At 40.0% G+C, this 22,274-nt stretch overlaps 1 protein-coding gene across 1 annotated transcript in view; it reads left to right on the forward strand.

Annotated features, from left to right (window-relative positions):
• Positions 1–22,274, forward strand: part of ADAMTS5 (ADAM metallopeptidase with thrombospondin type 1 motif 5) — a 47,163-nt gene that overhangs the window by 15,760 nt on the left and 9,129 nt on the right. The window contains 5 exon segments of the mRNA XM_029961432.1: positions 11,862–12,029; positions 17,785–18,068; positions 19,213–19,396; positions 19,834–20,009; positions 20,637–20,812. Coding sequence (XP_029817292.1) covers positions 11,862–12,029; positions 17,785–18,068; positions 19,213–19,396; positions 19,834–20,009; positions 20,637–20,812 — 988 coding nt within the window.

Genomic DNA, 22,274 nt, shown 5'->3' on the forward strand with positions numbered 1-22,274 from the left:
TGAATGTAGGGAAATCAGTAATAGTTTGTCTCCAATGTCAAATGCAAAAAATTAGGGTAATGCAGCAAAACCAGAAGGAAATCTTGCAACTTTGAATGTGATAATCCAGTTTCTCCTCAGAATAAAGAGAAGCAATACTAGTACCGTAAATGTTATATTTAAATCATAGCCTGTCAAGACATCCAGCCACTAATAGTAAATCCATATATGGCTCTTTTTTAGCAAAGGACATGCTTCTATCAGGTTGGACAGCAGTAGCTTTGTTTTCACAAAAATAGTCTTCTGGATTCTTGCCTGAAATCATCAGTTCACTCTGTGGCATATGGATGCCTTTTTTTACTTTTAGCAGCTCCTTCAGCTACACCTCCGTGGCTTTGCAGAGCTATCTGAGCTAGCTTAGGCACAGTATGTAGGCATTCTCCAAGTCTTTGTTGTCATCAGCCTATTATCTGTAAAAAAATGATGTTTCCTTACTTCGTGCACTTTTCTGCTTCATGGGGACATACAGAGAAAAGCATTGAAGAACTTATTTTTTATTGCTCATGATCTCAACATTTATTTTATGTTTTTCATAGGTCAGCACTAGCATATTGCTTCTCCATATATCCCTTATAAAATAACCATCAGGAAACAATAATAAGTAGATTCTCACTTCAGTACCCTGGACTTTGGGGTTGGAGATTTGTTGCTTTTACAGTGTTGAATTATAAGCCAACCTTTGCATCTCCTGAAGATAAACGTGATCCAACATCACCAACAGATGCAGTCAGTTAGTTTGAAGTTACAGTTTACATATTTTGTGATGAGATATTATCCGTGTTTGTAGCCTGGAGTAGTATTTTGAGGTGCAGTCACAGCCAGAAGTTTCTGCTGACTGGCTCCTCTTATGCTGGAATTCGACATGCTTTTTGTTACAGGCAGCCCACCATCCTAAACAGTTTGTCATCTACAAAAGCAAAATGAGAAGAGTTCAAGAGGACATAAGTGGAGCTACTGCTTGTTTTATCAGTTGGTCATTTCCCCAAATTGCAAAGGAAGTCACAAGGAAAGCCAAGGTTTAAAGTTGTCTCTTGAGTTTTGATCTAATCCTTAAATACAAAAGCATCCTTCCTGCAGTCTTCAAGTAGGCAAAGCTCCAGTTCAGTTCAATGAGCCTTACATGGGTCTAATAGCTTAAATTATATGTATCTTTGTTCCTTTCATCAATCTTGAAAAACTTATTATTTTAGAGGAGGCAATACAGAGAAAGCGCTGCCTTTCTGCTGAATGATAATGTCCATTTGACCTTTTGCAGTGTTCCTATTCCTCTGTTGCACAAACAGTCTGGCAGGCTATTCCTCCCGCTGTCCTGAGTAATATGGTTTACTGATGTTCTTTCCAAGTATTTTATTTTTAGGATATAACTTCAGTATTGCTGTGTGGAACTAATTAAACTTTTGTTCATTAGTTTTCTTTTATCTTTTACATGTGACTTTAGAGAAGGGAAGGCCAAAGGGGGGAATAAAAGCAGCCTTCAAACATATTAAAAAAATTGTTGCAAAAATTTGCGTAATAAATTATTCTTGTGTCCATCTGGGACAGCAGAAGGGGTAATGGCCTTAAATTGCAGCAAGGGAGATTTACTTTAAGCATTAGCCAAAATCATCTAAGCAGGACAGTTAAGGGCAGAAATTAATTGCTTGGGGAGGCAGTGAAATCTCCATTACTGGAGGTTCACAGGAGCTGTCTGACTAAAACAGCTGTGGCTGAGGGGACAATGATCCTACCCTAGGGCAGAGGCGTGCACAAGGTGCCTTTTCAAAAGGTCTCTGAGGAGCTTCATTTTCTGTGGTTATGTGAAGTTATCACAACTTCCTCCACAGATGTACTGTGTAATGCTTAAAATCAAGGAACTGCACAGAAACTAAAACTAGAAAATCACAGAATTATAGAATGGTTTGGGTTGGAAGGGGCCTCAAAGACCATCTAGTTACACCTCCCCTTTCCAGGGAGACCTTTCACTAGACCAGGTTGCTGGGCAGATCCAACCTGACCTTGAACATTTCCAGGGGTAGGGTGGCCACAGCTTCTCTGGGCAACCTGTTGCAGTGCCTCACCACTCTCACAGGGAAGAATTTCTTCCAAATACTAAATAACGTGTTTAATACCAAATCTTTTTCAGCATCTGCCACCACTGACGACAAAAGTGTCACAAGCACCTTTGGCCTTTATTAGAGAACATAATTTTCTGTAAAGAAGCCATTTTAGAAGTGAGGTATCACTCCTGGCATCTCTACTCTGGTGGTCACTGAAATATGTCAGAATACCATTATGGTGAATTCCAAGTGGTTTGAAGCTATTTATTCAGCAACTGAGCCTGTGTTTGAGTTGCAGGCCCCTGTGGAAAGAAGACCATGTCTAACCTACGTAAGGTTTATATCAAACTACGATTCTGACCCTTCTTCAGTAAAAAATTAAACTGGAAACAATGTGTATGATACTTCCATGGTAGTCTTGCTTTTGATGTCCACAGAACAGTCAAAAAATGCTCCCATTTCATATTTTACCACATGTGCTCATTTTGTGTACACTCAAAAGTAACTAAATACAGTAATCTTTTCTTTTCCACTGCTGAACATGTAGCCCTTTGATTTCAAGGCTGTCAAGATAAAGCAGATAAAGACAAGCTTCAGATTTGACAGCTACAAATCTTTTGTAGCCTTTCATTTCAAGGGGGATACATTGCCAAGGGCACAGAATCTCATAGCCACATGAAAAAACGGTGAAGGCTGTCTGACTCTCGTGTTATGTTTCCTTCATGACAGATGAAGTTTAGGCAAATATCCAGGTAATCATAATTAGGCAGATTTGCTTTCTTAAAACAACAAAAAAGGAGAGGGAGTACACTTATCCAAGTCTTCTCTGATGACATATATCAGGACAATTGTTTGATTCCTTCTCTTTGAACCTTTTTCAAACTTCTGTATTAACTTCTGCTTGCAAAAGCTCTTGAATTAAGCCTTCATGAACATCTCCCCTTTGATTAAGAGAAAAGATGAGCAGTCCAAGATAAGCCTTCACAAGAGGTGCTGATAGGGCAGAAAATTGAGCTGATGCTTCAAAAAGCAAACATCAGCTCTATAAAAGGTTGCTGGTTAAAATTTTGAATAAAAATTCTTGGCTTACCCAACAATATTTTTATTAACTTGTAATATTATATAAAATATATAATTTTTCCACCTGCAGCAGATGTGGTGCTTATAGCAGACCTTATTTGGTGAAGGTGAGGTAGTTCATATGGACAGGTAGAAGGGATAAATTGATATCCTGTGGAAAAATATAATCCTCAGATTCCAAATATGCCTGAGCTCTTTTTTATCTACCATGTGCTTTTAAGTCTGAGTGGACTGGGGATCTCTGCCTTCATAATGCCTGTGAGGTGGTCCTGACAGAGCAGTGAGGAGATGGAGGGCCAGATTCTCAACCAGAGGCTTCAGGAAGTGACTCAGAGCACTAATATTGCCTGAGTTTCCAGAGGTTTTCTGGAGTTGTGCTGATCTCTGTGTACGTGTAACCTCATGAAGAATTAGACTAAACAGACGCCATGCTTTGAGAAGCTGCTATAGATCCTGAACATCGTAACTTAAAGCCAGATATGTAGAGTGGAATATCAGTATCTCTGCAACCACAGAGGAGTTGAGAATAAAACATATTTTGTCTAATGTTTCAGAACAGTCATTATCAAAAAATATTTCAAGGACATGGTTTAGCGGTGGACTTGGCAGTGTTAAGTTTATAGTTGTACTCAATGGTCTTAAAGGGTCTTTTCCAACCTAAGTGATTCTGTGATCCTAGAACAAGTTCTGTGTTCAGCTTGGACCCCCAGTTTTCCCGGTTGCAGGGTAAAGTAGGGACTGCTTTCCTCCTTGGCAGGTAGATCCTACCTGTATGATCATGTAGTTTTTGTGGGCAAGGTCCTTCTGATACAGAAAGGAAGGCAGAATTACCTAATAAGCAGGCAGCAGGCAATGCAATTTTTACATTTTTGCACTGTGTACTCTCCTGGAGTTCATTCATTTAGCATGAGCTGCAATGAATTATATTGTTTGCGAGTTACTCTGAGTTGAACAGATGTGAAATAGGTGTCACCATCTCCCACTTTTTCACTGAAATTAGTATTTATCTTCTACATGCCCCATTAATTAATGCAGTAGAGGTAGTGTGGACCTCCAAGACCGCATGTTTTTAATGATTATTTGGGTCTATGTGGACGTAGTGGTCTCTGATTGCCTTGACTGCATTGCCTGGCCAGAATTTTGCTTGCAAATTGCCTGTCTGATGGGGTGATGTATCTCTGATCTCCCACAGAAGTCTGTTATAACAAGCCTTTTCAGCCCAAGTTTGTTTTGTGTAAAGTCTGCAGCGCTGGTATATGAATGTCTGATTGTGGCTTGTTTTTATGTCTGCTCCTGAGAAGAAGCTGCACTTCATACTATTGTTTCATTTAGTCTGAAGAACTCTTTTAAGCCAGAAATATTAAAAACTGCCTCTGGGCTGGTGATTTTTTATTCTTTTTTCTTTCATAAATGATTGATAGCAGTCAAAGAAAAGAAAATTGGGAGGAAAGTTCAAGGATGAAGAAAGAGGAATAGCCAGTTTTATATTCTATGCAATTTTTTTGTAAGCTTGTGAAATTCAAATCACTTCTATTTTATTAAAAAAAACCTTTATTAATTGTTATTGCTTAGGTCCACCATTTTTATGCAAAATTCCCATGAATTGAAGAGGATTTGTAAGTTATATCAATATGAAGTTCTTAATAAGGTGTCATGTACTGACACAAGTTAGAAAAACAGTACATATGAAAATAAGTGGTTTTATTTTGAAAGAGTTACCACATGCAATCTTTGTTTACCAAAGGAGAGAGTGGGAGGCTAATGCAGAAGGTATGGGCTGGTGATTAGACCGAGGAATGTTGAGCCAGGAGCTTCCTGAGTCCTGATCCCTTGAGAGCCAGTGACTCACTGGGTAACCTTGGGCAAATCACTTGACCTGCTTTTGTACCCCAGTCATCCCAACTGAAAATTAGGGGAAAGGCATGACCTCACTGGAAGACACATGCTTCACCAGAGTTGAGCTTTTCTAAGAAAACAAATTACAATGCCTGCAGCATTTTTTAGCATACTGTGTCACTTTGCATGTGTCCTGTGGTCAAATTGAGTGCAAGAGCTGTACTTTGACAAGCTGTTCAGTTCAAGCATTAGAGATCAATGTATGTCCATAAACAAGACTGTTGGCTTTTTTTCAGGAGAGCCACCATGATTTGTGCTTAAGCAAAAGCTGGGGATTGCTTGCTGTACATTGTGGACACCTTGTTTTCTTGCTTCTTATGCTTGAGATACAAGGGAAAAATGAATGAGATTAGAGTAATTTTGCATGTTTTTCACTCAGAGAACTTCTGCAGATAGTCTAGAACTATATATTAAGAAAAATCAGAAATATCCAAACTTCAAGAAACATTTGGACAATACTCTCAGGCCCATGGTGTGATTCTTGGGTCTGTCCTGTGCAGGGCCAGGAGCTGGACTTCGATGATCCTTGTGGGTCCCTTCCAGCTCAGCATATTTTGTGATTCTGTAATTCTGTTTTGCTTCCCACTTCATCTGGGAGTAAGATAGCTGCAGTCCAGTGTGCTCCACCACACATCCAACTCCTGATTTCCCTGCAGAGCTCTTTGTGTCTTGATGCTTAGAGAGGATCAGAGTTTTAGCTGATATGACATAATTGCTTTGGGGTATTCCCACCTTATATTAGGAATATACACCCCGTTCCTACAAGGCATAGGAATTTTTTTTTAACCCATTTCAGGTATTATTTCCTGTTGGGCTGTAGCAGGTGTTGGCCTTCAGTAGTATTGGGGTAGGGAAGCCTGTGCAGTGCAAGGCCCACAATCAGCAATGCAGACAGTGCAGGTGAACTGGGATCCAGGAACTATTGGCTGCTGTTGGCTCCTCTTGCTCCTCTTGCTTCAGAATCTAAACTGTCTGAGCCATGCCAAGAGCCCCTTGCAGGTGGTGTTCCAAAATATACTCCTGTCCAAAGAACGCAGGTTGCTGTCATACCACTGTCAGCAGTTTACTGAAGTAGTTACACTTTGTCTCCCCTCAAGGGGGAGAAGGAAGGCTGTGAGGAAAGGCTATCAGTACATTTGGGTGGTTGGTCTTTTTTCAGCTTGGGACAGAACCAATTCACAAGAAGGCTAACTCCTCTTCCCTTCCACAAGGGCAAACCCTGCTTCCTCGCCATCTGTTTCTTTCACCATTTTGTGCATTCCTACAGCATAACTTAACTAAACACCATCCTGCTGGTAAAATTATATTATGTCATTTTCACTCAGTGGGAACTGTCAACACCAGTAAGATGCTTCATTAAGTAGAAAACATCAGATGATCTACTAACCCATTCTCAATCAGTCATCATTTTACACAGCTGCTGGGAGCCCTTTCTTTTTTTTCAATAGCCTGGTTTGACGTTCATAGTAGTACAAAATGGTGTGGTGCTAAAATTGGCACTGTTTTTAAAAGCCTTCTTTGTAAGATTTGTATTCCTTAAGTCTTGCTTTTGTCCAAAGCTTTCTCTGGAGTTCTGCTGACATACAGGATCACTTGAAGGATCACCTGTAACCTTTTAACTCAGGTTCTTATGAAAGGGAGCACCCCACCAATAAATGCCAGAAACTCCCCTAATGTCCTGAGCAATATGTGATAATACCAACATGTTCATGCATGCAAGGGGTGGGAGGGAGTGACTTTTTGAAGTAGGAAGGGAAACGTCCCTTCTTTAATTTTGGGATGCAAAAGGACAAAGGGCACAGGTGTTGAAGTATTTTGTTGTTCTCACTTCTGTGCTAAAAAGAGCATAACTTAGCTAGGCAGTAGAGATTGCAGAACCCTGTGATATTTTGAATTTTGATTCCTTTTAATGAAAGGCAAAACCAGCTTTAAGTGTCATTGGAAGTTTGTCCTGTGCTTTAATTACTTTTAAGTCTGGTCAGAATGCCTTAAAAGGCGAAGTTAGGACAGAGGGAAATTAAGATTGGGATAAGAATTTGGATTTTTAGTTTCCATAAAATCCTTTGAAATTTGCATTCATGGTGTTTGTAAGTATGCATACAAAGTTAACTGGCAAATCATTTTAACTGGCAAATCAGTATGGAGAGCTAAAATCCATATATTTAATGCTATAAACAGCTAACGTCACCAGTGGCTAATTTAGAAGCTCAAAAACTGACAATCAGGATTATGTATTATTACTTACTGCTTCTTTCCTTGTCAAGATTTTTTTTAAATTATTTTTGAAAATTTTAAACGTAACAAGAGAGATTCACAAATACTTTGGGAAGCTTCTCCTCAGAAAGCTGAAGTCTGCCAAGTAAGTGTCTTAGTTCTCGTCATGCATTAGAACAATGGCCTGATTTAATATGACAGAGTAGACGCCGTTAATGAGGTGTGTCCTCAGCTCACCCCACTTACCACTGTATAGAAGTTATGCTGCACTCCAATTAAAGGTGAAGCCAGTAGCTTGACACTTTCCAGAAGATGACCCTGTTTCAGATTCCTGTGCTTTTGCCAAAGTATTTGGGATGAAATGTTCTGTGCTGAATAGTCTTCTGAGAAGCATTTAATTTTATTTATTTACTCTGAACTTCTCCACAGAGACTGTCCAGCCTTTTTTGAGAGGGAGAGTTAAATTTTAATCATGTTATGAAAAAATTTTCAATCACTCTACTCAAAGTGAAGAGCTTGAAATTTGGCTGCAAGCTTCCTCTAATCTGAAGGATATTTTTTTCTATGTGAAGGAGAAAAAAAGAAAGGAAGGAGAAGAATTTCAGTCCACAATTCAACGGTTTTATTCTCTGCAGAGTCAGTGTGTCTCTCAGAGCTGAGAGAGAAGGAAACTAAACTGTCTTCAGGATGGGAAGATGGAGCAAGCTAAAGCAAAATATACTGCCTGGCCTGCTCCAGGGGCATTCACGTTGCTTGGCTGTAGGGTTTCCATAGTTTAATGTGGTGTGACCACATTGCTCTGACAGTAGGTAGTCTGAGCTGCAATTGCTTACAAATTGCACTGCAGGAGGAGCCAGGGCTGAAAAACACATGTAGGAAAGGCAAAGAGGACTTTTCAGAATGTCCCAGGTAGCAGAGAAACTCAGAGGTGCTCAAGTTGTGCATTCGGAAGCATCAGCATTAATGGGGCTGTGAATATATGCATTGCATTAAGTGTTTAATTATGTGCTCACATGGAGTGTCCTTCACATAAAATGAACAATTCCAAAAGGTTGAAGTACAGTCATGCAAGAAAGGGATTCATATAGAGAGCAAAACTGTATGTTAAATGGGTGGAGTCTTGAAGAGTGGTATCACAGGCTGGTAACCAGAGGTTAAGAAACTTGAATTCTGCCCTACAAGACTGAATGCTTCATATCACAGAGTTTTGGGTGGTTCTGAGTGGTGCAATAAAATGTTGAGCACTTTGAAAAATTAAGTTCTCAAGTTGCTGGTTTGCACTCAGCTGTCATTCATATCCTACACTGAACATGTGTTGTGTGCCACGTGATGTTATTCAGCCAAACCCTTCAAATCAATTCTCCAGCTTTTTTTATTCACCCAGAGATGTTTACTACCAAGCCAATGACTTAGAAATGAAACTCCTTTTCCACTGAGAGAGCCTCATTACCTTATTTCACAAGCATGCTGCAATGAAGTAATTTCTACAACTATGAGCACTCTTGGGACAGTAAATACAAAAGCATTCTTCCTGCAACCTTTGAGCATACAAGTTGTCTCAGAGAAGATTGCTCTAGTGAGGCTTAAGTCTAACCAGCATGGCATTTTCTTGCTGGCTGGGCTGATTTTTTGCAAATAATTCTGTTCAGTTGAGTGGTAATTATTTGCATACTGAAGTGAATGGATTCAAGTTAAATGCAAGAAAGTGGCTGAAACTCCTGAACAGCTCTGCAAAGCAGTGTGTGGTCCTGATTTAAATGAGGGGCTGTGCTGCATATTGAGGGGTCCATCAACAAAAGCCAGGGGGTAGGCCTGAAGCCCTGTCCTGCTAGAGTTAGCAGAACACTGGTGAAACGTGCTAACAAGGAGTTATGAAACGTCAGCAGAAAATGGTTCTAGTTATATTACTACTAGGCATATGTTGAGGTTCACTAACCTGTCAGTTCTGCCCACAGTTCTCGGCTGTGAGGTGTGACCTCACTGCTCCTCAGTGCATTTAGCAAGCTCAGAGATAAATAACACAGCATAGAACAGCAACCAAAAGGAACATCAACTTTGCGTTTCCTGAAGACACTCGCTGTGTCTAGGACTTTGGCAAAGTCAGAGGCAGTCGTCTTTGGACAGTAGCTGCTGATGCATCAAACCCTCACTCAGCCTGTGACACTTCCACAGAATTTGCTCTGTGGGTTAGAAGTGATGCACTAATGATTTGGTTACTCTTGTCAGAGAAATCTATCAGTCCAGAGAAATGAAGTGAAATAATAATGTTAGTAGTAAATTATTTTGCTCAACACCAGCATTTGTCTTAAATAAAACAAAGTTTCTGTCATCTCTTTAGAGCACATCTTTATGTAGTGCTCTGTCAGATTGAAATTCGACATGTACCTGCTGATACTCAGCTGTGTCTCAGTGCAGTATAAAAATAGCATTATCTGGCCATATACAGTAAGTATTGCCAAAGGAAAGTGGGTTATCTGAAAAAAATAAGCCCAAATCTTGCATATAAAACACACCAGAAATTAGATGTGCCTTCGGTGTGAAGGTTTGATTCGTTATGTTTTTGCAGCAATGTACTTGTGATGTAGCATTGCAGTAGCAGTTAGCAACAGGAGTAACAGGGCAAAAAGTATGAACTCCCATCAGTGTTAACCCAGGTTCCTTGAATAAATTCTTCATTTATTAGGCATTACAGGACCTTTTGTTCAAAATACCAGCTCTCTTTGAATGATGTTGGTAAATGTGTGCACATGAGGGGAAGAGAGAAAAAAAGGTAAATGCCTTCTTCATTCTCCTTCCCATCTCCCCTCCAGTGGGGATTCAGTAGCTGCAGAAGACAGATTGGCTCTTCTTGGTCCTCACTGCTACAACTGGGAGTGATAGATCAAGGTCCTCTTGTCACTTTTCCTGTGGCTCCATCCTTTGGTCAGGAACCCAGCGTCTGAGTAAAGGCTGCTAGATGATTCCTTGGCTTCTTTCACAGGATAGAAACCCTGATTTCTGACCTCCTGTAACCTTAACACAGACTTCTCATCTGACAGCTACTTTTGTAATCGCAGATACAGCTCAGCAGTGAGTACTGTCTGCATCTCTTTCCTCTTGACTTCTCCCCCAAAGCAGATGAAAACAACATAACAGCAAGTTTATAGAAGGAAAATGGGTAGAATTTGCTCATTTTCTTCTTTTCCAGTCTGTACTGTACTTTTTACTATTATTATTACTATTGTCATGCCTAGGATTATGGATATCAGAATATTTATCCTGCCATCAAGTGTCCCTTGTGTCACCTTACAGCTAGTCCACAGCAGTTATACCAAAACATGAAGCTGATGGTACATACAAGGCTTGTAGTTATTGCAGAATAGTACAGTATGCGTCTTTCAGGGCATCAGGTTTATTCCTTTACAGTGGCTTTGATGGATGGTCTTTGTCCTTATTATTAAAGGTCTAGCCCTGGATTAATCATCTCCTGGATTAATCATCTCCTGGCCTAGGTTGAAGACTGTGAGCTTGAGCTCTCTGCAATTTTATTCCCATTCATTCTTCTACCTCTTGGATAGTAAGCTGGCTGCAAAATGATCTAGTGCAGGCATGGAAATTAAAGTTACACCTGATGTTTGCAGAGGGAACAAGGTGCGTTATCTACAACTATTATTGTTGCCCAGAGAGGAGAGAAGATGGGGGTCACTAATCTACAGGAAGGGTTCAGAGAATCACAGAATAACCTGAGTTGGAAGGGACCCCGAAGGACCATCAAAGTCCAGCTCCTGACCCTGCACAGAACGGTCCCATCATGTGCCTGAGAGTGTTGTCCAAACACTTCTTGAGCTCTGTCAGCTTGGGGCTGTCACACTTACAGGAGCTCACATAGCACTGGACTGAACTCCCCTGGAACATAAAAGATTTTTGAAAGTTCCATTGTGTGCTGCTTTATGCACACATTATTTTGTGTTCTGAAGTATAAATATCCAGTACCATGTACATTTAAAAGTAAAACCCAGCAAAACTAGAACCCTAATCAAAACAAACTAAAAAAAACACAAAACAAGACTCTACATGAAAGAGGCTGAAAACATTATTCAAATGGCTTATGTATTTGATATTATAGAGGGTACTTGCACTTCAGCAAGGTGTGCACTTTAAGAATTTATATAGAGGTTGTTTGGTTGCATCATAAATGCTTTGATTTTTGTCTGGTTTAAAAGATGTTGTAGCACCTTCCTAGGCAATTGCAGAATGCCTTTACAGAGTAAAGTATTAGTCTTTCTTGCAGAAGATGATTTGGAAAAACAGTAAGGGCTAAATTGTTGACTAATATAATTGAGTACAGTTCCCTTTACCCTCCATCAGGTTTCAGTTAGTTCAATGACATGTCAGCTGATGGCATTACTTCTTTGCTATATGTAATGGTGTAAACTGTCACAGCTTTTTTTGTTTTTTATTTAGGTGGAGATACCACATTTCAAGTGCCCTGCTTTGGGCTGCTCTTTAAAATTTGAGGATGAATTATACGATTCATTTTGCCATGACTGTGAGCTCCAGCTGGTAAATTCTGTTACGGATAGTAATATAATTTTTTTATTTGTTTCATATCTATAGGGCACTTGCTTGGACTTTCCCATGATGACTCCAAATTTTGTGAGGAGAACTTTGGCTCCATGGAAGACAAGCGCCTGATGTCCTCCATTCTGACCAGCATTGATGCTTCAAAACCCTGGTCCAAATGCACTTCAGCAACTATTACAGAATTTTTTGATGATGGTCATGGTATGTATTATCACACCTTGTGTCAGCTACATGTTAGTTTTTGCTGTGATCTATTTTTTAAATAAGAACATTTTATGGCAGCTTGTTCATTCCTTGGTCATCTTCAGGACTATCTTGGAAGTGACTGCAAAGCTAGGCAAAAGTCTAAAAGCCTGGCACAGTCTCACCCTCCCTCCAATGGTTCAAATGCAAGAGAAAAGAAAGAGTTGGTGGAGTATATGTTGGCAATACTGTGGTTTGGAAAATTGAGAGGTTTATTTAAAAGCATGAAATTAGTCTTGTCTTCCGAAATGCCACAGATATGAGCTCAGAGGGGTCCTTTAAACAAAGGGCACAAGAAAAGGCTTTTTCCTCACAGAAATTAAAGTGGATGATATAGTCTACCTGGAGTTAGCTCTTGTTACCATTAATGGCGTTTATTATGTTTATAATGCTGTTATATTTATTACATTTATAATGCCATCGTATTTACATGTAAATACAGAGTCCTCTGTGCTATATATGGTAAAAGGTAACTTCTGCCCCAGGAGCTTACCTTCCAAAGTCATGTAACTATTATTTGTTAAATATGAAATTTACCTCTTGGAGAATAAGTGTAAAGCTTTCATTTTCCAAATGTAGAAATAAAAAAGCATAGTCTTCACTCTTTAATGAGTTTTAAAGTCTTCAGTATGCTCCCAAAGCAACAGCAGTTCTTAAAAAAACCACTGAAATTCCAAAATGCTGAGATAAAAATGACATAATTGAGTGAATATATCAAGTTGTTATGGTAACTGAAATGCTTATGGATAAAAACCATGGTATGTCTGCTATATGTAAAGGTTTGCTCTTAAATATTTTGTCGACTAATTTCAGTGCTCTCTGAAATATTTTCTCCCGTTTTTCTTGATTGGAGAATGACTTAATTTTTTCTCTCAATTTTATTAGATCCATTAATCTGTACTGTCCTGTTTTATGGTCCATATTGCTCTGGCAGTGACTTAATATTACCAAGTTAGTTTCCACATACGAAGAGAACTTTCCCTTTTGAGTTTAGTTACTGAGGTGCAGTGCAGTCCACTGGGGTAAAAAAAGGGACTTTTCTCACCATGCATAAATAACCTCTTAGAGAGCAAAAGAAACTCTGAACTACTTTTCCTCTTCTGTTCCTCTCCTGCTGCAGGTGAGTAGAAAGGTTGTATTTTTCCTTTTTCTTTTTTTTTTTTTGGTGACCTGAGTTGTTCTCCTTACTGTGCCTCCAGTGAGCTGCTTTCTCCAGCAGTAAGCAAGCAAAGAAAGCATTTCTCCCACCCGCCTTATCTTTGGCTTGTTTCTGTCTGGAGGATGCTTGCAATTTGGGCTCTTACTCATGAGTTGGGCCCAGTCTCAATATGGAAGTAAGGTGGGCCTGTAACAGTCTGTCCTGCAGGTTTAACAGTGTAACTCTGCCAGTCCTTTCATGTACAAATAGGCAAGAGCTTCACATCCTTCAGAGCTGCATTATGGTCTCCTTGTTCATCATGGGTGCTGAGTTCCTGCACAAGAAGTTTGGCAGTCCTCAGCTGCTGACACTTTCCCTTGAATCATGGAATCACGGAATGGTTTGGGTTGGAAGGGGCCTTAAAGATATGTAATTCCAACCTCCTGCCGTGGGCAGGGACACCTTCCACCCACCCAGTTTTTCACAATGTCATGTGTTCTTTGCTGCATGTAAAGGACTTACAATCTGTCAGTCTGTTAAGGAATGGGTTAGGGTATATTGCCTTTTTGAAAACTCATGAGTAGTTATCACTCAGGTATGTAGTCTTAAATAAGAGTTATTGAACCTCTCATCACAGAGTTCCCTAGTCCTCTGAGGATTAATGTTGTTACTGACAGATGTGATTTCAAATACACAGTGTTTAGGAAATCTCTTTTCTTGATAGATCAGCCCTTCAGGGACCTTTTGTGAGTAACAGTCTTCTTTTCTGTTGAAATTATAATTTTACAGTTACTTATTTTAAATCAGAGATCAGTTTTAACAGAATGCAAATGCTATCCATGAAGGAAAAATGGAAGTCAGTGATTTAAACTGCAGTTTCTTCAAATTATTGTGCTTGAAAGGACATGCATTATTTTTGGAACGGTTCTTCTTGTTTTATTTTCGTCTTTCAGACAGCGAATTAATCCGTAGCTCCATAATTCCCATTTGTAGTGCACTGAGTGTATCAGAAACCACAGGAGCCTATTAGAGCAATGCTGTCTATCAGCTTTGGGCTGATAATGGAACAGTGCAAACATGCCACAGTTCTGTGCTTCCTTCAGATTAAGTATGTGTCTACTTTTTGGGTTTTCCTTAGGTGTGGCAGATGTACTGTTGTATAGTTTCAGTGTTCTCCCTTCCTTTTCATTTTCAAGAAGGAGCTCCCCTCCAATCTTGCTACAGAAAGAAGAAAATCCTATCTCTTTTAAGCACTGCTAGGGAGAGGAAACAACCCTCACTCATTTGGGTGTAATTTCAAGAAGTGCAGCAGGCACTAGATCTGAGCGGGCATGAGCATATGAGTTGTGCTTTGGGATGACAAACAGGGCATGGCAGCATTGGCGTGAGGAAATAAAATGGTTCATCTGCTCCTTCTTATGGGTAAGCAAAATTAAATATGAGTGAAGTCCAGAAGTTTGGATCTGTGAGCACTATTGTATTACAAATGAAGAGTCAATGTCTTACCAAAGCTTTAAGCAAGTTTCTCATGTAGATTTAGATAGTCACCCTGTACTGCTGTAATAGAAAGCATTACAGTCTTGACTCTAATTCCTTGACATGACTTTGTCAAATACTCATATGCCTAAGTTCTAAATTTGGAAAGTGATGTTGGGGACTGTATTATTCTTATAAAATGTGGGTACTTACTATGTAGGTAGCTACTCCTAAACTGGGTACTCAAGTTCCCATCGTTGTGCACAGAGGTCTAATCAATGCCATCAGTAGCATTGAAGCTCATCAGTTGCCTTAGTGGCGCTTAATTACACCATAAACTTGTTTGCCTCAGTAGTGAAACACCTGACAGCTGACTGCATTGCAGACACCAGCATTACATACAGCTAAAGTCAGCTAAATAAATCCCAATGTAAATGTCTTGTCCAAGGTCAACCAGGAGGTCTGGGGCGGATCAAGGTCCTGCTTCCCTGTTCCAGAGGCCTGCTCTGAGAACGATAAACAGTGTTGTCATGATATCACCATTTGTTTTACACTCATGAGATGACCCCAGACAGCAATTTGACATTTAGGAAGAAAAGGCTCAGTTAGTGTCCAGAAGAGAGTGACATTTATTTCCATCTGCTTTTAGCAAAGCCTTTCCAAAGGTACTAATTGCCTTTATTGTCATGCCAACCACAAGGCTGTGGTATGACTGCCTGAGATTTATTGTGTTCAGCCACAGTGCTCAGTGCAACCTGAAACAAGGACTGCTTGTATTTTAATTCATTTATATCCTGCTTATCTGCTTCCTGCACAGATCTCGTTCCACCTTTTTTTTTCCCCCAAGATAGATTACACAAAACATTGAGAGAGATAATGAGAAGGCTTAATTAGCACTGTCATCAGCCAACAATGTCGTTCTATTCCAGGGCACAGAGATGTTCTTTGGTACTCAGGACAAAAAATGGGAATTGCAGAATATACATATTCTGTATGTTGAAGTGTAACAGTGAATTGAAGCCCTCTCTGCCTTCTCAACCAGGGGGCCCAGGACAAACTTTTCTCCAACTTCTCAACTCTTTTTTCAGCGTTGCAAGTAGGAGGTTGGGCCAGCTCATGGTAACAACACCTGCACTTCATTGCAACCTGTCTAAACATAGACACTGCTACTCTCTACCAATATAATTTTTTTTCCTGTGGGGAATCCTTAGGGATGTTCATTATCTTCAGTTTTGAATTAATGTCTTCTGGAGGGGAAAAATGCTATATTTTCTATGTAAGCTTGTGAAACCTGTTTGTTATTCAATGTGAAAGGTATTTGAATGGGTTTTAACTAAAATGATTGACAGATAAGTATATGCAAGGATGAGACTTTTCTTTCTTTTTTCTCTAAATTTGTATTTCCAGGCATTTCAGTCAAAGTAGATTTCAGTGAGGGGCAAAGGTGTCTGTCACGGTGAAATGAAGTGTTATTATGATGTTTTAAAATACTGAATAACAGTTCTACATGTGAGTTGGATAAACTATAGGTACAATAGCAATGTATAACAATGAGTGTTGATACACTACTGACTTCCCATCACTGCCCTAACAATGTATTAGCTTCCTTCCTCATCCCAAGGTATATGAAGTAGAATTTCCACTATTACTTACTTTTACAAAGTGTATTTTTGCCAGAACTTTTGCCAGTTATGTCCTTTTCAGAAACTCCAGAAAAAAGATAGGTGCTTCCTCACTCCTCATCGTGTCTCTAATATTTTACACTACAACAACCTTTGAATGCCAGGGTACTTCTAAGTATCTTTATCTCTTGAGAGTTAGCATTGTCACACCTTGTTTGCATTAAAAAAGTCCAGATAAGGCTGGGGTAAATCAGGGTCAACAAATGGAACACAGTTTAGCAAAACAGAGAGTTTTTGGTAGTAAGAGGTAATGCAGAAAGCATTTTTGGCTAATTTGGCTAATGGGCCTTGGTCTTTAGAGGAACAAAATAACAGTTGCAGTAAGTATGTGTTCTGAAAGGAAAACCCAAGTTATTGAGAAATTAAGTATTTGGTTTGTTTAAATTCACTGCCACAGCTTGAAATTCTATTCCATTTTGTGTAAATAGTAGAGGTTTTTATAGATAGGCTTTTCTCACCCATGATCCAACTGAAGAACACTGGTATAGATTCCAAAATGAGGTAAATTGTGGTAAGTTATTTTGGCCAAGGATAAGTGAAGCTTGCCCAGACCACATATCCCTTTCATGAAGTGTAAAAGAGGTTACACTGAATAAATAGTTCTGCATGTCAACAAGTGAGGTTTCCAGTGGTGAAAAAATAGCTATCAGTAGATACCTACAACATAAATGGGAATTTTCATGTTTAGAGTATGCCAGACAAATCCTGACCACTGCAGTAGATCTTAAAACACATATACAATTCTTTATGTTTTTGTAATTTTTTCTTCCTGGTATTTATGTATTTTTTAATTAATGGATAGCCCTCTTCAAACTAATTCCATAAGCAGCCGAGTATCATTCTTTATAAGGAGACTGGTCCAGGTTTACCACCAGCATTAGTTTTGACATACAGCTTATATTTTCCCTTTGGTCTGTTAGGATTTTTTCTTTCCCTTTTGTTTTGATTTTTTTTCCTTTTTTTTTTTTAAGTGTCTCATTGGCTACAAGTCTGTGTTTTTTGATTTTTCTGACATCCCTTTAGAAGCTTTACCATTTCTGACATTCTGTCTCAGAACTCAAATGACAACTTTGCTTACTTTGCTCACTCCTTAAATCACAAACTGATAGTGTGGAATGTGTCCAGTCGTCGCATAAAGGAAACCAGGATGAAAGGCCAAGGGGACCCGAGTAAAACTCACTTACAAGCTCAGATGGGAAATAGGCAGCTCGACACCCGGTGTGCTGCTGGGTGGGAACACAGTGGCAGCAGTATGACCTTGTGCAGAACCTGATGTCATCTCACAGAGCCTCCCCGTTCACATCAGCTTCCTTTGAGTGAGGTTTGCTGTCATCGTTGTTCTGCCTTACCTGACGGATTTGCAGCTCTGCAGAGAAGAGTAGGAAACGGGTAGTAACAGGTTGGATCGCTCTTTTAGGTAACTGTTTGCTGGACCAGCCGAGGAAACACATCGTGGGCCCCGAGGAGCTGCCGGGACAGACGTACGACGCCATTCGTCAGTGCAAGCTGGCCTTCGGGCCCGAGTACACCGTGTGCCCCGGGATGGACGTGTGCTCTCGCCTCTGGTGTGCCGTGGTGCGCCAAGGGCAGATGGTCTGTCTGACTAAGAAGCTCCCTGCTGTCGAGGGAACACCGTGTGGAAAAGGAAGGATCTGCCTCCAAGGAAAATGTGTTGACAAAACCAAGAAGAAATACTACTCGGTAAGTTACCGGCTGCGACCCTAGGGGATTTTAAAAGGCGTGATCCTCAAATTGCTGGTTTTTGTGAAAGTGAAAGGAACTTTCTGGAAGTCAGATTGAAAGCTGCCTTATTTTTTTAGCTTGTAATTGGATTGTTATTGGCGAGGGATAAAGGAAAAATGCTGCTGAGGTTCAGGAAGCATGTTTTCTTCTTGAAGTATGAAAACCTTCATTCCTGGAAAACTGGGAGCATCCTTTCAGAGTAGATGATATGCCCATTCAGTAAATCAGTTATCAGGACATAGCTCTCTGGGCTTCTTGGCCATGGAATGCAAGATAAATTAAATCTGTAAATTTAATTTACATCCCTCATCTGAAAGGCCCCAGGACCCTAATTGCAGTGAAGGAAAAGGTTGATGAAGTTAATACAGAATATAATTTCTGGAGCAGAGAAGTTTGTACCTCCAGGGACAGAATCTCCTCTGTCCACTGTGCATCTGAAAGCTCACGAGAACTGTCAGTTCAGATACTTCTAAATTTACTGGGTAGAGAGTAACCCCACAGAAGAGGTGTGGACTTGCAGAGCTTTGTGAAAATATTTGCAAACTATGAGAACCATTCAAATCAAGCTACAGCCCTTATAACACCCTTTTTTACACATTTATAGACTTCTACATGCTATTGCAATACTGTTTCTAGGTAGCCAATTTAGCAGAGTTGACAACTCCATCTCTTGCCAGTAATTCAAAGCAATGCCTACACATCACAATAATTGGATTTAATTAATCATAGATTAGCTTTATGAACATATTCTGGGAGCCAGACCCCTTGAAGCCAGTTTAAAGGGCCCTTTTGGTAGGAAAAGCAAAATAAAAGAGAGCAGCACATGAGACTTCGGGCGTTCTTTCTGGTGCATCGGTGTCTTCCGTGGAACAGTGTGAAGGCAGCTGTGTGCAGCAAGGCCTCATAGTGCCTTTGCCAAATGAGATGTTGTCAATGTACAGATAAAAGACAGAAATTAACTGTCTGGGAGAAAGAAGGCTCCTGATTAAAATGATCAAAGAATTGCTTTCAATGAGGAAAATATTAGCGGCGACTTTGAGATGTCACAACTTCATCCGCACTTGGATGATGAACTTACCTGCTACTGTTTCTTACGTTCCAGGCTTCAAGCCATGGTAACTGGGGCTCCTGGGGGCCTTGGGGACAGTGCTCCCGTACCTGTGGTGGAGGAGTTCAGTTTGCTTATCGCCACTGCAACAACCCAGCTCCCAGAAACAACGGGCGGTACTGCACGGGCAAGAGGGCCATCTACCGCTCCTGCAACGTCGCTCCCTGCCCCGCCAACGGTGAGTGCCTTTGTGTTCCAACCTGTCTCTTCATAGACAGTAAATACTGAATATCTGCTGTAGAAGGACACAGCAAAGGTCCACTGTAGTTTCCTCAAAATGTATTTACTAAAGCAAGACATTAATCATTAATACGGTATCGTAATTTTTCACCCATGCCCTCCCCAGACGCCATAGAGAAAGGACACGTGAATGAAAAAAGATTTTCAGTCCTGGAAAATGAAATGTAATGCAAATTTTAGGCCTTTAATGCTTATTATGCCGTAGGAACATTTCCAAGCTAAAACAGTTGAAGGATTGGAGGGCCAGTTCTAAGTAGAGAAGTGATGAGATGTATCTTAAAAATTATGTAAAGAAGAAATTGAAATAATAGATGGACATAATGATATTTGCAGCGTAGTCTGAAATAGCCACTAATGATGTGAATAATTCTGCAGCTAAGTCTTTTCGACAAGAGCAGTGTGAAGCAAGGAATGGCTATCAGTCTGATGCAAAGGGTGTCAAGACATTTGTTGAATGGGTCCCCAAGTATGCTGGAGTACTTCCCGGAGATGTCTGCAAGCTCACCTGCCGAGCCAAAGGAACCGGCTATTATGTGGTGTTTTCTCAGAAGGTAATGGCAACTCCAGTCATGATTTCGTGCTCCAGTGCAGAAGTGGCCTGTATCTAAAAATCTTTCCCTTCAACCAGGGAAAAGAAGTTAATCCTATGATTCAGAGATTTCACTGTGTGATTAGATTTAATGGTTTGATCCACTGGTTATACATTAGGACCAGAACTGGCCTCTAAAATGAGATGGGTTTTTCCACATCTCAGTATGTGAATTCATGAAAAATATGAGCCTCTTAGTGCTCTCTGCACTAGTTTGTTCTCAGAAGGGGCTAAAGGGGTTTCTGCCTGGAGTTTTCCATTATTCTGGAATTTTAACCCTGAATTAGGTTTAGGGAGTCCAGAGTAAATCTTACAGAGCCAATTAACCTAGCCAAGTAGTATAGATGTGACTTGTGGTCAGTTTGTTCTATCAGATGCCACTCAAACTGAAAGTTACCTGTCGCTGCTTTCAGCGCTTTACTAAATTGTTTTTGTGCTGGGGATGTTAGAGAAACTCAGTCTGGTCTGTCGGGCTCGCTGTTCTGAGTAGGTGACATACATAAGTAACTGTGTCGTGCCAGTTGGATCCAAAAAAAGTCAGTCTTTTCTGTGGTAGTTTTAACTGAGGCTCATTTATTTGATTGCCCAGGTAACTGATGGTACTGAATGTCGACCGTACAGTAACTCAGTCTGTGTCCGAGGAAAATGCATCCGGACTGGCTGCGACGGCATCATCGGCTCAAAGCTCCAGTATGACAAATGTGGGGTGTGTGGAGGAGACAACTCCAGCTGCACAAAAGTCATGGGCACCTTTACCAAAAAGAGGTATTGCTCTCAAGTATTGCTAAATGTATCTTGTGCAAATAATAACTTTGCTAATGTGCTGCTTTCCGTATGTCTCTCAATGCAATTTGCTTTCATATGAAGATTGGGGAAAAAAGTACATTGCCTGTGCTATACTGCACTTTCCAGATGTGTACAGCTGGCTCTTAGCATTACCCTGAAACTGGCAGATCATCAACTGGCAAAACACTGTACCAAGTTCATTTCTGATACAAAGTGCCAGTGATGCAGGTGAGCACCCCATTAATGGGAAGCCTGCCTAGAATAAGGCATAGCAAGTCATCCTACTTGCTAATCTTGCTATGTCAGGTGGACTGTGGTTCCTAGAGGACAGAGAAAAAGGAAGAGAAGAATGAATCAGAAAATTTTTGGGGTCAGAATTATCTCCATATCTGAAATTTTGCATTTCCCAGATGTTGTTGCATTAGCAAGTTATGCCCCGAGAAGGTTTTTTCATCTCATCTATTCTGAATGCCAGTGAGAGCATTCCACGTGATTTTGTGACACACATTCCATGTATAACTAATGGAGAGAAGCAGACAGCTGTAAACATCTTACTTAATAGCTGAGAGGGATTATACCCTGAAATCACCTTTTCAGCTGCTGAGTATGTGTGGAGTTTAGATAACTAGATGAGATACCAGAAGTAAACATTGGCTTAAGTGTGACTATATCCCTTCATGTCCATTGGCATAATATCAATCTCCAGATGGATTTTTGTAAGTCAAAATATTTATAGCAGTTATCCATTTTTTTCTGTCAGAGTTCACCTTTTAACTGTAATAAAACTTAACGCGTTAAGTAAAATAAAAGGAACTGCCCTCATGGTTTTCCCTCACCACGTTGAGGGGGCCAACTGAGATACCAATGTCAAGTAAGTCTCCTTTATGTCTGGGCTCATTTTCCTCCCTCTCCAATTCTTAAGATTCATAGAAAAATGAGGATTTTAAATTATCATTCATATAGCTTCCAGGGTCTAAGAGGATTGCTGTAGAGATCCAAAGGTAGGAACTTTTAGTTGACAATTACCACTCAGAATCAGTGACTGCATTAGTGTAACATCTTTATATATAAACTTGATTTTGTTTTATATCTTCCAAATTCTTACATAGCATATTGAAAGCTACCAGAAGTTGAAATATGACTCCTGAAATGACCTTTTATTTCTATGCATTTCAACATAGAGATTAATAGCAGTCAAAAATGGCTTTGAGAGTGAATTTATTCTAAAAATAAACATAACTAATCTTCTTCTTGCTAAACCAATGATTGCTCACCTAACGGTGCCAAAACACCTCTGCCAAAAGGAATGGCTTTCCATACAAATTAGCAACTATATAAACTAAATCTTTTCCAGTTTGTAAATATTGAAATGCCTGGGATGTCTGAATGAAGACAGTGGGAGATTCACTTCATATGATTCAGTAATAATCCTTATGCTGGG

The sequence above is a fragment of the Manacus vitellinus genome, unplaced genomic scaffold, assembly GCF_001715985.3.
Source record: "Manacus vitellinus isolate BGI_N305 unplaced genomic scaffold, ASM171598v3 scaffold_34_pilon, whole genome shotgun sequence".
Lineage (NCBI taxonomy): Eukaryota > Metazoa > Chordata > Aves > Passeriformes > Pipridae > Manacus > Manacus vitellinus.